At 42.6% G+C, this 15,779-nt stretch overlaps 1 protein-coding gene across 1 annotated transcript; it reads right to left on the bottom strand.

Annotated features, from left to right (window-relative positions):
- Nucleotides 1-1,121: 1,121 nt before the first annotated feature.
- LOC109466666 (CUB and sushi domain-containing protein 1-like) lies at nt 1,122-14,598 on the bottom strand. The gene is made up of 18 exons (XM_019764401.1): nt 14,471-14,598; nt 11,411-11,472; nt 10,726-10,911; nt 10,112-10,297; nt 9,289-9,468; nt 8,727-8,868; nt 8,194-8,414; nt 7,678-7,803; nt 7,045-7,266; nt 6,711-6,839; nt 6,175-6,349; nt 5,538-5,758; nt 4,848-4,958; nt 4,149-4,347; nt 3,740-3,830; nt 3,106-3,286; nt 2,610-2,758; nt 1,122-2,104 (listed from the first exon to the last, which is right to left on the bottom strand). The coding sequence occupies exons 1-18, from the start codon at nt 14,473-14,475 to the stop codon at nt 1,940-1,942; spliced, it is 2,751 nt and encodes a 916-aa protein (XP_019619960.1). The 5' UTR covers nt 14,476-14,598; the 3' UTR covers nt 1,122-1,939.
- Between the last annotated feature and the right edge of the window lie 1,181 nt (nt 14,599-15,779).

The following is a 15,779-nucleotide window of genomic DNA, read 5'->3' as shown; positions in this document are numbered from 1 at the left end:
TAGGGTACAGAGGTCACAAGGTTTACCTACCCGGTGTGCACTGATGTGCCTCTTGGGTACGTGAATCGATGAAGCGTTGTGATTATCTTGACTAACTGGTACTGTGAACGAAAGCAACAAAAAGGGGTGGACACTCCATTGTGACAAATATGCCACAAGAAAAGTGAAGAGCGCGGTGCCATCCTTTCGTACTTAGACTTAGACATAAGTCCACCCGTGTCTTTCGTACCCAATCATGATACTAAATCATGATTCTTGGAAAAAGTTATCAGCTGCAGATTATTACGGAAAGCCACAGACACGGAGATTACACTTGTAAACCATACTTAGCTCCTACTCAGCGTGTTATCAAACAAGGCAAGTCCTGTTTTAACGACGTCTGCCATCGGTATCTGTATAGCCGGTATAGCCGCCCTCCGGCGTAACACACCAGCTTCACAGGCACACGGCCATTAATCTTATGGGGGATTTGATACCAAATGATACTGGCCTCCACCATTCTGTTACCTATATAGCCAGGTTGTAACACATGATACGTATGGAATAATTCATTGATGGAATACATGATTATCAATAGATAGGTGAGTAGTTTGTAAAACTCCGGAATAGCCTGGAGCCATTTTGATCAGAGATCTCCCAAAAGCCTTTTATTAATGATATCCTGTTTAAGGTACGTCAGGTTTATGACATGATGATGATGTTTACAATTGACATTAGGACAGTTTGAACAAGTCATGGAGTATGTTAAATTTTGTTTTCTTTAGATTATTACGGGATGTTGAAACAATGGTCAGGTTCACTGGAATCCAGTAACAAAACAATCTTTCATGTTCCAGACATGTCACTAGTCGTTCATATCCTTATTCACAAACTTAAGACATATACCGGTAGTCACATAGCGTGCTTTTTAAAGCGTTTTATTTTTTTTCAAATCTGGGTTAGCATACAATACGGCACATCGTCTAGTGTGCAGATATCCTTTGTTGGAGCCAGAATAAGTATGTAGGAATGCGTTAGCGCATTATTAATTAAACAAACAGAAATTGTGGATTAATTTTTGTCAAACCTCAAGTCGTTTATATAGTTGACTTAATTCATCAGTACGTATATATATATACTGCAATGTTTTGAAAAAAAATATTAAAATACAATTTTTGTCATATTAGTAATATTTTGTCAAACCCTAATACACATAAAATACACCAACGATGTCTTGTAATTGTTAAGCCCGTATTTAGTAGTGATCACTAGAAATCTGTAGAAATGAAATCTCCGTACAGCCTTAGCTGGGGTTAATAATTTTCCCTGTATCTGATGTAAAGCTAATCATCACCAACAACAATAACAAGAAAAACAAAACACACCAACTCTAACGTTTCTTGCTTCTTACTCTTAGCTTTACGATTCTTACCATGGGTACTTAAAATGTTAGTTGTATACCAAATGTGTACTCTCTTCATTTTACGACACCATAAAAAGACAATCCGTTGTTAAACATATATATAATATATAATTAACTATGATAATTATATACATAGTGAACGTTGTATAATAACGTTATATGATGAGGCCAATGACACAATATAGTGAGACGTTAGCATTATTATAATAACGTGTTTGCACGTCACGTGACGTAACAGGCTGGCGCCATGATGGTTGGTTAAATTTGAAAGACTCTGAGAGCTATAAATTTGCACGGGTACATTTTGTTTGTGCATAACAATAATCACACATACACATTCAAGGTAACCTGGCAACTTCCCAGTTTAGCCATGCATCTACCATGGAGGAAAATGCATGTAATTGCAATTGAGTGACTGAACCACATTTGAAATAGTCAAGATCATACGGTATAGCGAACGAATTGCCAGCGGAGCTTAGGGCCTTGCCATATATAGAAAAGGTCCTGTCAGTCTGTTCTGAAAGATCAGGTGCAGATCTAGCGTGCTGCGTTGATCTTCTGGTCGATCCAGTCCAGGAAGGCGCTGACGCGGGTGTAAACCCCGGGGTATCCCGCGACGGCGCACCCCTCCCCCCAGCTGGTCACGCCGTCCAGTACCCAGGTGCCTCTGCGGGAACACACCAGCGGTCCACCGGAGTCACCCTGCAACCACAGCGTTACATTTTATTCACGGAGATACATACGGTATTACCCTCAGTTATCAATGTATCCATACCACATCCACTTGCACAACAGAATTTGTTACATCCCATGCTATAGATAAATTCATTCTGCAAGGAGGTAACCCTTCTGTGTATAAATAGCTAAATGCATCAAAGAATGTTTAGACCATAGAACAAGTAGTATATGTGATACGCCAAACTCAACATTTTCATTTATTCCTAGTCTGGTACGCTGGTTAATTCTTTTGTTTCGACATCCACGTGCATGCTTAGTTATAAACCTTAAGAAAGTTGCTGTACTTTTGTTGTGTGAAGAAAAGAAAGTAATTATATTACCTCTTTATATTACCACTCAAAACCTCAGTGTAATTGTGTAACTGTGTGCAATTATGGGGTCACGAGAGCATGTAAGTTTCCCATTTGTGCAAATAAGGTGCATTAAGTTAGGTATTATGATGACCTTCTCTGAAGTGCCATAATTGTACCTGACAAGTGTCGTGGCCTCCTTCTGGGTAGCCTGCACACATCATGTTTTCAGAAATCACGCTGCCCCTGCCGGAATAGGCATTGTTACAGTCCTGGCGGCTGACCACTGGCACGCGAGCTTGCTTCAAAATGTCGTCAAATCCAGTACCTGCAAGGCAGTGCATAATATTTAATACTAAGGAATCTGTGCTATATGAAACACATACTTCCAAACCATATTAAACAGGCCGGTTTAGTTTAGACTAGCAAGGCAGAGGTATAACAGAATCCCGCTCTAGCTCACTTGGTTGTTTTCTTCGGTGGTTACAGCAAATGGCAAGGCTTTATACACCTATATACACCTCGGCCGGGTCATTAACCCTTTTAAGGGCATTAAAATTCATGTATGCCCTGAGTTTCCGAGCACCAGTTCAGACTCCGACGCTCGGCTGAAAGGTCTAGACCCGTCGGCCGGGGCAGTTGGTAGAGCCTATGAACCCCCACTGTTACACTTACCCTGGGTGTCTCCCCACCCTGTGATGACACACGTGGTTCCCGCTGCAGGTTCGTCCTCTGACCCGTCCGGCAGACACGCTGTCCTCACGTACTGGTTCAGGGTGGCCGGTTGGTTCAGCTTCAACAGGGCGATATCCCTATTGGGAACCGGATAGGGGCGGTAGTTCTCGTGCATGATCACCTAAGGTAAATCAAAATAAGACATTAGATGAAGTTGCTATGCTCCCACATAGGCCATTGTGGTGTTTTGGATTGTTTGTAGGGAAACGTACATGTGGGGCCGATGACAATGACTTCCTGTGTAAGTTATGAGGACTATGTACAGTTGCATGGTAAGTAATATGGAAGAAAATTCTATACAAGAATATACCGCCGATTGCTGAAACATTATGGCAAGGGGGACTACGTTTTTCAGGCCACTGTTGGAGGAAAAGGGATGAGGTAGTACACAAACTGTTACTGCGGAACCCGAGTCATGGAAACAGCAGTCGTGAAAGACCACACTTGACTTACATTAAACAGCTAGAAGCTGACAGTGGAATGAACCTAAACCAATTGCAGAGATGGAAGACAGAGAGCAATGGAGAAGATTCCGAGCGAGCTCGACACACGCAGGATATGTTAGGCGCATTACCTGCTCGAGACTGAAAAGTTGCTTGGCACTGTCGCCGATACCGGAGTTGTGGTGCATGCCTAGGACGACAGTATAGCGTCCTGGGTTGGGACTAAAAAAAAAACAAACAAATATCACAGATTACTGCACCATAAGCCATGTAATGTTCCCATAAGATAAGCTATTCACGAAATTGTGTATTTCATCACTGCTCGTGAGACCTCCAGACGAAAACTTCGAAACCAAACGCACACTGCATTCATGTTTCTTGAAATGACTGCATAATAACTAGCCAAATGACTGACTGTTATAGCCGGCCATCAGCAGTGCCTTCCGTTCGTTACAATGATTTCTTCGCAGTACGTTGTTTGTGATCATCTATGATGATTCCCCATTACTTTATGTTCTTGTAATCTAAGTGTGCCCTTACTTGTCGTCCACACAGTGTGCAGCAGTGACGACCCACTGTGGGCTGACGAGCGTCCCGCCGCAGCGGTGGCCAGAGGACGTCTGGAGGGATGCCTGCCAGGGCCAGCTGCTGGACACGGCACCTTCCCCGCCCACGATCCGGTTCAGCGGCGGGAACACAGGGTGGATGGGCTGAGCTCCGCAGGATGACTCCGGGTTAACTAACAAGACACATTTGTGGTTGGATATTCAGTTAGTACGATGTAGAGTAATCAGAGCACCCAGACAATCTATGATGTCCCAGAGGAGGCATCAGGTATATCCCACAATGCATTGCCAGCTGTGGATCAAAGGTTATAGAGAATTCTGGGATACGCCTTATCCCGCCTCTGATGACGACCCATGACTTCTGGGAATTTATCCAGACGTGGTTAACTATGGTGTCTTGTCAAGTACTATTACAATGCAGCTTCCAACTCGCTTCTTAAGCCAAGCATAATGGGTCATCCCAACTTTCTTGCCTAACAAGACTTAAATATTGGATTATATATTTGTTTGTTTGTTTGTTAACATTATGCAAAATATTTTTAACAGTAGCAAACACCGTGATTAGTAATTTTAAGCTTGCTTGAATGGGATTCATTGTACGTAGACCTGAAAGCATCATGATGTGTCACTGCTCCAACAGATACAGGATATGCTTATATTGGCCTAAACTTACTGCACCCAAACTCGTCACTTCCGTCTGGACAGTCGTCACTTCCGTCGCATGTGACCCCGTTGCTGACACAGGTTCCATCAAAGCAGGTAAACTCGGAGGGGGAACACGTCGCTGTGAAAGATCAGGAATGCAAATATGGCAAATGTTAATATGAGAAATGCAATTTAGCCTCTGAGTCTGAGAGTCGCCGACTGTTTTTACATGTAAGTACTACTATATCAGTGGACAACAATTCAGTTTTTCAGCACTTGAGCGTAATATACTCTCTATTATTCTACTCGGTCCCGTAGCTGTGAGCCGTAGGGACAGGGTTTGTCAGACACAAACAATCATCACTTCTGGTGGTCATCTGCCATAATATACATCTATTCTTAAATCATGGTATTCAACTGTGTGCAGTTAACGTTGTTTTGGTGGAATCAAGACTTAAGTTAACATTAATATTAAAAAAAAACGTTACTTAGGCAACTAAAAATGTCGTATTAAATATTAGCTTCGGCTAGATTTTCCACCTCTGTGTCTTGTACCATGTCTTGTACTTTGTTGTTTGAATAAATAAATTAATAAAATGTCGTATCCAGTTGCTTGAGTAACTGTTTGGGGGCGTATCCTATTAACTGGATGTCTAACATTCACCGACTTAACATGAAATGAACATGCTGCTGTTGCTGAGTGGGAAATGTTACTCACGTGGTGGGTCCTCGGCGGCGTAGGTCGCAGAAAAGCCTGTCCGGGTCACTGACCCGTCCGACGTGAAGAGCAGGAATGCGTCACTTCCGCTCGTGGCAACCTCTCTCCAGTGAGCACCACACATCTTCTTGACAAGAGGAGCATTTCGGTCTGTTCCATCATGTAAGGCCAGGGAATCGTAGTTGCATCCTGTCCCTTCTTCCAAATTGAACGATGTAAACCTGTGGACAAGATAGATACCTTGAACGCCTAAACATAGGGCTATGAGTATCTACGAAATGTCACATGTGCAAGGATGGTAAAAAAAAATACAATTTTGATTTTAAAAATAGCCTTGACCTTCATATGGTACCTCAGTGTGCAGTTTAGCCAGGCGAACTGATGTACATCACGAAACTTATTTCAGTGCACACGTTATTCTTGAAATATCGTGTATGTCTATTTATCAGAACTATGTTCATGTGCTTGCAGTATTAAGAGTTCATGGAGTTGTTAGAACTTCAAGCATGTAACCTAGACCTATGTCTTATGATATATAATATGACTATTACCTCTCCCTTAAAATATCAATGAAAACACCCAGCTGGACGATTCGAGCTCCTCATAATTATTCACAGGGGCTCAAACGAAGTTTTACCTGATGACGATGATTTTTCCCGGGGTGACAGAGATGGTCCAGGAGCACCTCGCGCCGTTTGGGTAGCGGCTCGGGTATTGTGGAGAGGTGAAGGAGCCAGAGTCACCCGGCAGGGCGATTGGGTTTCCACAGGCTCCCGGCGAGGGACGTGTAGGGCCAGGAGGTGGGAGGGTCACTGTAGTGATAGGAGGAAACATCGGTGTTACTACTGGATTTTCCGCAAAGCAAAAGTAATTGGTAACCAGTTCCTCTGGTCTTCTTCAGTCTACCGAAGATGATCAGAGTGACCGGTCGAAATCTCTAGGTGATAGAATTTACCTTTGGTTCGATCGAAAGTTTTAACTTTAATTACTTTATCATAAAACGGCTGGGTAGTCAATTTAGCTAGAAGCTGCTCTTCAATGGGGCCCAGCATGCATTTACACATGATTACATTTAGTCAAGCAACAAAAACTGGACAATAGTCGAATAAAATCTGATGCGTCAAAAGAAAAGCATGACCATAAATCAAACTCAACTTTGATAAAACGATTTACCTGATGGGTCAACCTCTGCGAATGTTGCAAGAAATCCAGTGCTAACAACGGAGCCGTCGGATCGGAACAGAACGCGTATTCCATTGGTGGTCGAGACGTAGCTAGGCGCGCTACTACCACAACCGATTGCTGTAACAAATTAAAAACAACCAACCGGCAGCATAAGTCAACCAACGTTGGACAGCCTTGTTAAAAACCGGGTAAAATGAGGCAAATTTAAGCATATGTGAAATATTAAAACAGTACAAATTCAAGATTTGATCTGAACAAGACTTTTATTTTTTTTTGAAGGAATGACAATTTCAAAATATATGCAAGCATAACATATTCTTACCGACTTGTCGTCCACTCTCAAAGACGGTGACTTTGTCGTAAGAACAAGCCGGGGGAGTTCCCTCCAGGGAAAAGGCGTCAAAGGTCAACTGGATGACCTTTGAGTCTCGGACGAAAATGTTCCACTCGCAGTTGGCGCGGTTGGAGTACGCGCTGGGGTAGTTCATCGACTCGAAGGAGCCGGAGGCACCTCGTAGGAAGCTTGGACCACCACATCCCGACTCTGTTACAACACACATCAGATAAGAAATACGATCAGACTTTATAGTGCTTTACATCCAAACAGCTGTACGGATTCTTTTCGATCTTTCCTGTGGTTTTCAATTGTCCAACTCTCATTGGACGTCTTGCCTTATGCAACTTGAAAAAGAACAAAACGATACAAGAAACAGTCCAGGCAGGTAGAGAAAGACGGGTAATAAATAAAATTTGGCAGCTTTGAGACAAGAGGGTGATGTCAGAAAATTTACCGGCACAACAAAAAGTGAAACATTAGAAAGAACGGAAACCCGAGAAGGGTTAAGAAAGCTGGTTATCAGATCGCCTGTGGGGTCCCACCGGTCAAATGATTAGACTAAGCGATAGAGAAGATGAGGTGAAATGAGACGATATGAGAGAGTGCTGGAATACTCACGACACTGCTCTGACGCCTCGTCACTTCCGTCACCGCAGTCGTCATTTCCGTCACACCTCACACCGTGGCTGACGCAGTTTCCGTTCTCACACGTGAACAGGTCGGGACTGCAGGTTTGTACTGGAGCTGGAAAGAAGTTGTTGGAGACACACAAAATGGTAAAAGCGTTCACGGTACACAGTACAAAGAAGCTTCCCCTAATTCAGCTCTGTGGACAACTGCTGATAATGTGCATCATTGTGATGAAAATTATATTTGTTGATAATTAATATAAAACAAAATTATATATATAATACATATAAACTGAACACTATGGTATAACTGAACAGTGAGGTACCATATGAAGGTCTAGGCTATGTTTTTTTTATTAAATTTGTGTTTTACCATCCTCGGGCACATGTGACATTTCGTAGATGTGCACTCATAGCCCTATGCCAAGTTAGGCAGGACAGGTGGCCTGCTTGATGAGGTGGTCTCCTTGGCAGGTTAGACTGTATGTAAGTAATGAATACTTACTAGGCGGATCCACGGCACGGAAGGATGCGCTGAAACCGGATTTAGTGACGGACCCGTCAGATCTGAAGAACAGGAATGCGTCACTTCCGGTCGTGAGGACCTGGTCGGCACTGTTGCCGCACAGTTTGGCCAACTCCGGGAAGGCCGATGTCGAGCCGTCGTGCACATTTAGGTAATCATAATTACAGTGGTGATGAGATTCGATGTCCATGGCCTCAAAACTGCAAATAAAGTTAAGAAAAAGAGATAGCGATGATGAAAATCAAGTTTTATCCCCTCGCTATGGCCCTTAACTCATTTTTGTTGAGATAAAGTAAAAGGACTAAAACTGATTCTCACAATTTACGATCAAAGCAAAGAAGCTTTCAGACTGCATCCGCCATATTTCTTCAGCTACAGACGTCACATGGTCACGTGAACAAGAGGTTAAAATATCAACAAAGTTCACCATTTAGTAATACATTTATGATCACAATACGACAAACCGTGGATTATACAATATTCAGTTAAGTATTAGTGGTGGGTTTTCTCACCTGATGGCAACGACTTTCCCAGGAGAGACCGATATCCTCCAGGAACACCGTTGGTTGTTGAGATAGTTGCTGGGATATCCCGGACTCGTGAAGGAACCAGAGTCTCCAGACAACACAGTCGGGTTTCCACAGGCAGGCTCCCCTGGAAACAAATTTAGGAGAATGTTTCTACTACAAATACATTTGTTCACCCAGCAAGAGAAAACATCTTCAGCTATATTGCAACGTTGCATTTTTAGAGTTCGTTCATGAGATGAATGTCACGTTACAATTATTTTATTTCAACATCAGAAAAAACAGATACAACAAAAAATAACCCACATTATCTGGACCCCAATAAGTAATTATCTACTGAAAATTAAAGGAATATTCCACCAAACCCACCGTGACAATATATAAACCAACAAAACCAAAAACAGTACCCTTCCGCGGAAGGATATGTCTTTCCCCGAACTGTTTGTTTCTACAATTTCAACATGCTGAGAACATGAATATTTGCATTATCTTGCTTTACTTATTGCATGCCCCCCAATAGTTAATTTGTCTGGTGGAAACAACTTACTCTCGCAGACGAGGTCTGTCCCACTCCAGGCCCCGCCCCTACACGTCCTTGTGCTGTCGCCGTCTGCACTCGTGAATCCCGAGCTGCACGCGTAGGTGCAGGTCTCCTCCGCATCGTAAGGGGGCGTACAGCCGGTGACGTCTGTGTTAGCTACGGTAGGTCTGGTGGGGCACTGATCATCTGGAAAATTGTTACAATTATCGTTTCTGTTTACTCATCCTCGCCAACAATTAAAAATCAGGAGAATCTGAAAGAACCATAGATCAATATAACCCTAAGATCATGGAATGCAAACATGGACTTGCAATTCATTCTAAACGCATACTCCCTAAGATCATGGCATGCAAACATGGACTTGCAATTCATACCAGACACATACTCCTACATCATATACATGTGTACATTACTAGCTACAAGTTGAAAAGCGAAAGAGACATGAGCGATCTCATGAAGAAGGTGCTTGAGCAAAGCAGTGCCCATCAAACGACACGATGTGTGAATCTTGACCGGTAACGACATACGATTTAGCCAAGCGCAGTGTACATGGTTCCCATTGTCTCAAGCTTGAGGATGTACGACCATTCACAAAGTACAGGGCAAGACCCTAGTCAAACTTGTTGTTTCCATGGACAAACGTTCCCAAGATTTCAAAAGCTCCTTCATGTCTGGCCAAGCACACGTTGCTCTAAGCCGTGTGTGTCAGGAGCCTAAAACGCGCGCGCGCGCGCGAGCGCACACAAACAAACAAACAAACAAACAAACAAACAAACAAACAGAAAGCCCTACCTAAAGTACGTTTACCAGGAGATAATAAACAACTCACTATTAACGTTGCAGATCAGGTTACTTCCGCCCCATTGTCCGTTATCGCACATCCTTGTGGCATCCCCTCCGCCTGCGGTGAACCCCGCATTACATTGATAGGTGCAGGTTTCTCCAGCAGTGTATGGAGATGCACACCCGGTGACGCTAGTGTTGGGTACGGTAGGCCTGCTGCTGCATGAGTTGCCTAAACACAACGGCAGTTTACGTCGATGATTTGGGTTACACATTCACGTAGAACATTAAGAAATTCAAATAAATCAAGCAATCGATAAAAAAATTATCTGAAGAGTCAGGCGTTTGGGGTAGCAGTGAGAATGACTGCGAACTCTCAGTCACTAATGAGTGTTGCCACATTGTCGTTCTAAATGTCAAAAACAACGCTTTTATAATAGTACAGTTGCAATTTGATTTGATAATACAATATGGTATCTAGCGTCGCTGGCTGACCAAGTTACTAGTACAAGGTCATCAGTTCCTCTGTTTATTGTTTAGCAGGTCTTCAGTCTGGTCTGTGACCTGTTTCCATTCACCACTGAGGACATGTAAGTACAAAGTGCAGGGGTAAAAGCGACATTTTGAGCAATATTAGTGTCTAGAGGGATTCAGACTTACATGAACAGCTCAGTCGCCTTCCCACCCATTTCGGGCGGCCCCGTCTGATCCGGCAGGTTAGGGTTAAGCGTCCCGTCCGTCTCCGGCACCCTGGCCGGCACGTGAAGCGGCAGGTCTCACCCACTTCGAACGGCGCCTCACATTCGCTACGAATGGTGTCGGGTAAGTTGATTTCGCCACACGTTTCTGGGAGAGTTTATTGTAACGTTAATAAAGGGTTCATGCCCACCCCGAGGTTTATATGGTGAGATAGACCCTGGTCAGGTGCGATAACTACGGAATAATCCACCGAGTGAATATCTTTTTGATTGTGTTGTATGTTCAAATGAATAATCTAAAAAAAAACTACAATACGTTGTTTAATAGATAAATACTACAAGTCTTATCACTACTGTTAATGCCCTGTCCCTTGTATAATGGTATGTTTTGATTCAAGTAAATAATAATAGTACATGAAGATGTACAATTGTTACACATTTGTAACAAGGATAAATGAAATACCGTGGATAGACAATGATTCCACGAGGAACCGTTACAAACGATGAAAATACAAAATCAAATATGAAGGAAATGATGGTCAGTTCGTCAGCGTTTTTTTTTATGCATTTTGTTCACAACTACAAAGAATATTATAACTAGTATGACGTGCGAAATATCCATATTAGCTGAATGTGTGTGAACTTACCCTGTGTGTACGATAACTCAATTAAAGTCAGTGACGCCAAGATGAGGAGAACATGGCATGCCCTGTAATTACAACACGAATGATACCGATTAGATAATCTGTAAAATGTTAAGTGTCTACTGGTTTACAAGAAGGCACGATGTAATCAATGCAAATATCATGCGTAACAAGCATGTCGGAAGAACGTACTGCACCTGCGCGAAACCCGTAATGTATTGTGCATAGCACTTCGGCAGAACGTCTCATATAAGGTCGTATTAGCGCATATAAGGTTAACACTCCGTCAGTAGGTTTTAAATGTTATGTCGGAAAAAATATCCTCTGCAACAGGCAAAATTCTGATGCAACGATGACCAAACATCCAACAAAAAACGCGAAAATCCAGGGTTCTGCGCAGGCGCAGTACGTTCTGCCGACGTGCTTGCGTAACATGGTCATGAACTTTAACACGACTCAATAAGTGATATAATCCGACGTCAAATTTTATGGAATATATTTTTAATCTTTTTATCGGAATTGGACAGTAGAACTAGTACAGGTGGTTACGAAAGCAGAGACATATTTTTGACGCCACTTTCTGTATAAAGATAGATCGTTTTCTGACGCTCATCTAAATTCTTACGCTGATCAAAAGGCTTTTTTTTTATCTCTGTCAGCTGCAGCTCTAGCTCCGCATTAGCAGACGGACTGCCTAGACAGGACGCTGTCAGAGTTTTGCGCTCAGGAAAGAATTCACTTCACATTTAAATTACGGTATGAAGCGTTCTTAACACCGGGTCAGTTCTGAACAACGTCATTTTGGTAAAACGTTGGTCGAAAAGGTGTATTTTCTACCAAATGCCGTCGTTCAAATCCCACCCAGTATTTAGAACATGCATCTATGTTGGCACCGTGCCGTCATTTTCAAGTTAAATGAGTTCGATGGGGTTACTATAAGGTCGACTAAACTATATATAGCTATGTGCATATCAATCATGTCTTGACAAGTCACGACTCACGAGACACGAGAAATGTCGAAGAGTCGGTCGGCGAGTTGTCTTAACGTGCCGGTGACGTCAATCGTTGCCATGGAAATCAAATATGGCTGCCAGCCGGGTAACGAAGGAGGCGCAAAGTTAGCCCCTTTTGCAAACTTGTGGGGCGGCGGTGTTCCTTTTTTTCGGTGAGCTACGCGAGTTATGAAGAGACGGTTTTGCCGCCGAGGGAATTTGCCGGGTAGAGAGGGTTTCACCGCCCGACCGCTCTTCGCGGCAAACCCCCTCGGCGTCAAAACCGTCCCCCGGAAAAAAAGAAATTAACGCCGCCGCCCCACAAGTCTGCAAAGGAGGCTAGCCGCTAGCGTAAACTGATGTTGTCATGTAGCGGTTTTGCCTCCTAACATTGGCTTGTAAACTAGTCGCAAGGGATAGTATTATATACAACACATTTCTGACACAAAAATTGCTACATTAAGAAAAGGGAATGTATCAATTATGACGGGCGTGTCTACCGGAAACTAAAATGGCAGGATCGGCCGGACAGGATCTTAGTCATAAGTTGAAACAGGCAAGGTAAAAAATGTATATCTTTGGGGGAAAATAGATAACGTGTTACATTCACAACGCCCTAAAATGCTGAATATCCCTCTGGACGTGAGCTTGACATGATTCCAACAATATTCATAATAATCTTAATAGAGTTTTTGATGAAGCAGCAAACATAGTTTCCATTTTCCCGAACGCTTTAAATGTATTACCGTCCTAAGATCACTAAGATGAACCGAAACAAACCTAGTGTAGAAGGTAGTCCGCATGGTATCTTAAATGGCATTGAATCTTAAAACAGTTTCAACTCAACATAAGAAAAAGTAACTTTATCTAATGCTGATTCGATAAAGAAAGCATTTTGTCGAAATGAGCGAGATTTTGAAACTTGATTTTGATGAAAGCCTTTTTTTTTGGACAAAGTTTCCGTTAATAATAAACAACCCTTAATAGGCAAACTGATATCTCGCCATTACGACTCAATACCAGCCTAATATGCTAAAACATTAGGGAGACCACCGATTTATACCGTATTGTTCAGTAAGGGAAAATACCAGACCACCTTGATTTCTTCCACGAACAACACACTAGTGAGCTAGAAGTCGCTAGAACAAGGAAGTGATGCCATTTTTTGCCAAGACCTGGCGGAAGCATTACATATCCGCATTGTCCAATGTACCAAATACTTAAACATGTAGTTCAGGATACTACAAACGGTGTCAATGTTATCATGGGGTAATCTGAGTCACCGCCCAGGCAGATGTTAATACGGCAGATTCCACCATATACGATAAGAAAAAGTCTCGTGGGAACACTCGGTAAAGGCGCGGTCACATTCGTCGGACGAGTTTTGTTCTCGTTGGATCTTTATCATGACTACGACTAAATCAACGGACTGAGGTGCCACATAAGTGCGTTTGCCAATTTACCAACTACCTAGTCCAAAATACTATGAGCGGCGTCAATGTTATGAGAGGATAATCTATGACACTGCAGTTAACACGACGGATGTCACCATAGCAGAAAATGTCTCGTGGGAACACTCGTTATGCAAGGGTGCGACAAGATGTGTCGTACGGTATTATTCTCGTGAGATTTTTAACTAGGTAACATTGAAAATTGTCCATGACAACTTCTATTCCACCCACAAGACAATAGAAGTTTGTACAACCGATCCACGACTGTCTCAAGAATGTCCTTAATTTGTAAAGTATCTACGTGACGTATGTGACCAGGCAAAAAAAAAACAGAGTACGTTCGTTCTTACAACAAAGCGTGGTTAGAATGTCCTATCTTGTACTATGAGTAAAATGCTAGACTGAGACTGATAGTGTACATCAACACTCTGCTAGTGTTGTGCTGTGTAACAGATGGATAGTTAAGGCATGGTGCTGTGTCCCTGTTATAACACTAACCATCAAACCATACAGTCGACGACATTTGGAAATACAGTCGAATAACATATAAAGATCCCCTAAAACAGTGCACACATTTTGGTCTCTACTATATGCTTAGTTAGCCTGAATACGAAACTTACCTCATCTTGACAGTGTGTTCTCCAACAAGTGTCTTTCAGTAGAATCAATGAGAAAACGTCCTTCCGATGAGAGACACTTTCGCACTACTGGTGTCTTGGCGCGTACTGGGATTTTAAGGCGCGGGTGACCCCTATTTTAATTGGTGAGATGTCACCTTTTTATTATGCAGATTTGTCGACCATATAGCCCTAAGGGGAAAACGTTGTCACCTACGAATCTTGAGATATCCCCCGCACACACACACACATACACACACACACATACACAACACCTAACTAAGGTGTTTTATAGTTTGGAGTTTTCAACGTAAAGATTCAGTGACTCTACGTGAATCGCGAATAATTGCCAGATCCCTGTCGCGGTTTGGTTGGTACTAATGACTCGAGAGAACCGGTTTTGTGGGCTTCTTCACGCCGTGTTGTAATTACAACTCTAATTCCTGTTTTTGTAACCTAAATAAAGGCCGTTGACATTTGTTGTGCACCTGTTTCTGTATATTTTCTGTCAGGGTTTGTTTGATATGTTCGATCGCATGAATTTGTAGAGTGACGCGTTAGATTTAGCGTTCTCCATAGACCGTCCCATTCACTAGATATTTTGAAAGTTTATTTGTTCCATAAAAAGAAGAAGGTCATCCAGGATTTAGACGTTTTGCTCATGAAAAGGCCTCAACGTTGGGTATGCATATACATGTACGTACATCTGGAGCATAACATCTACATGACGACAGGGCTTGTACGTCACACAGGTTTGTCCATCTGCGTACAAACCTCTCGGGCACATGCCTCATTGAAGCGTATGTCGTCACGAGATAATTGTATGATTATCTTGTCTAACTGGCACTCGGAACGAAAACAAAAAGGAGGAAACGCAAAAGTAGGTCACTCCATATTGTGACATGAAGGAAACGATTTGAAGATCAGTCATCTGGAGATCCGAGTATGTACGCAGTACCATCTCCGAAGATATTTTGGTACACGAAATGATGACTGTACTTCTGAGAAATGCGTATTATCCACAGGTAATTAGCCACAGGTTGTCAGTTAGAGTTACAGAGAAGGAGACAATACTGGATCCAAAAGAATCGGCCTCCTTTGAGAGCTAACACGTAACAGAAGTCTTGTTTCTACATATCACTGCTAAAAATACCATCATAGCGTTATATATTTAATGATGTCAGTCCCATCTAAGTGTGAGACAGTAGTTGCGTGGTTTTGGAAGTCTTGATTAAGTCTGTGGCATCATCACATGTCAGTGACACTATGGTAATAAAACCCTCACGTTTATATACAATCAATCCTAATGTTC

This window comes from Branchiostoma belcheri, unplaced genomic scaffold (genome assembly GCF_001625305.1).
Source record: "Branchiostoma belcheri isolate BF01 breed outbred unplaced genomic scaffold, Haploidv18h27 scaffold17, whole genome shotgun sequence".
NCBI lineage: Eukaryota > Metazoa > Chordata > Leptocardii > Amphioxiformes > Branchiostomatidae > Branchiostoma > Branchiostoma belcheri.
This window is presented reverse-complemented; position numbering and strand designations above follow the sequence as displayed.

What these genes read in the sequence shown, in the direction of transcription:
- LOC109466666 (XM_019764401.1), bottom strand. An exon ending in CCGTGCCGTGGATCCGCCTA is followed by an intron (nt 7,804 to 8,193) that starts GTAAGTATTCAT and finishes ACTTCTTTCCAG; the next exon opens with CTCCAGTACAAACCTGCAGT. An exon ending in AAGTGACGAGTTTGGGTGCA is followed by an intron (nt 4,348 to 4,847) that starts GTAAGTTTAGGC and finishes GTGTCTTGTTAG; the next exon opens with TTAACCCGGAGTCATCCTGC.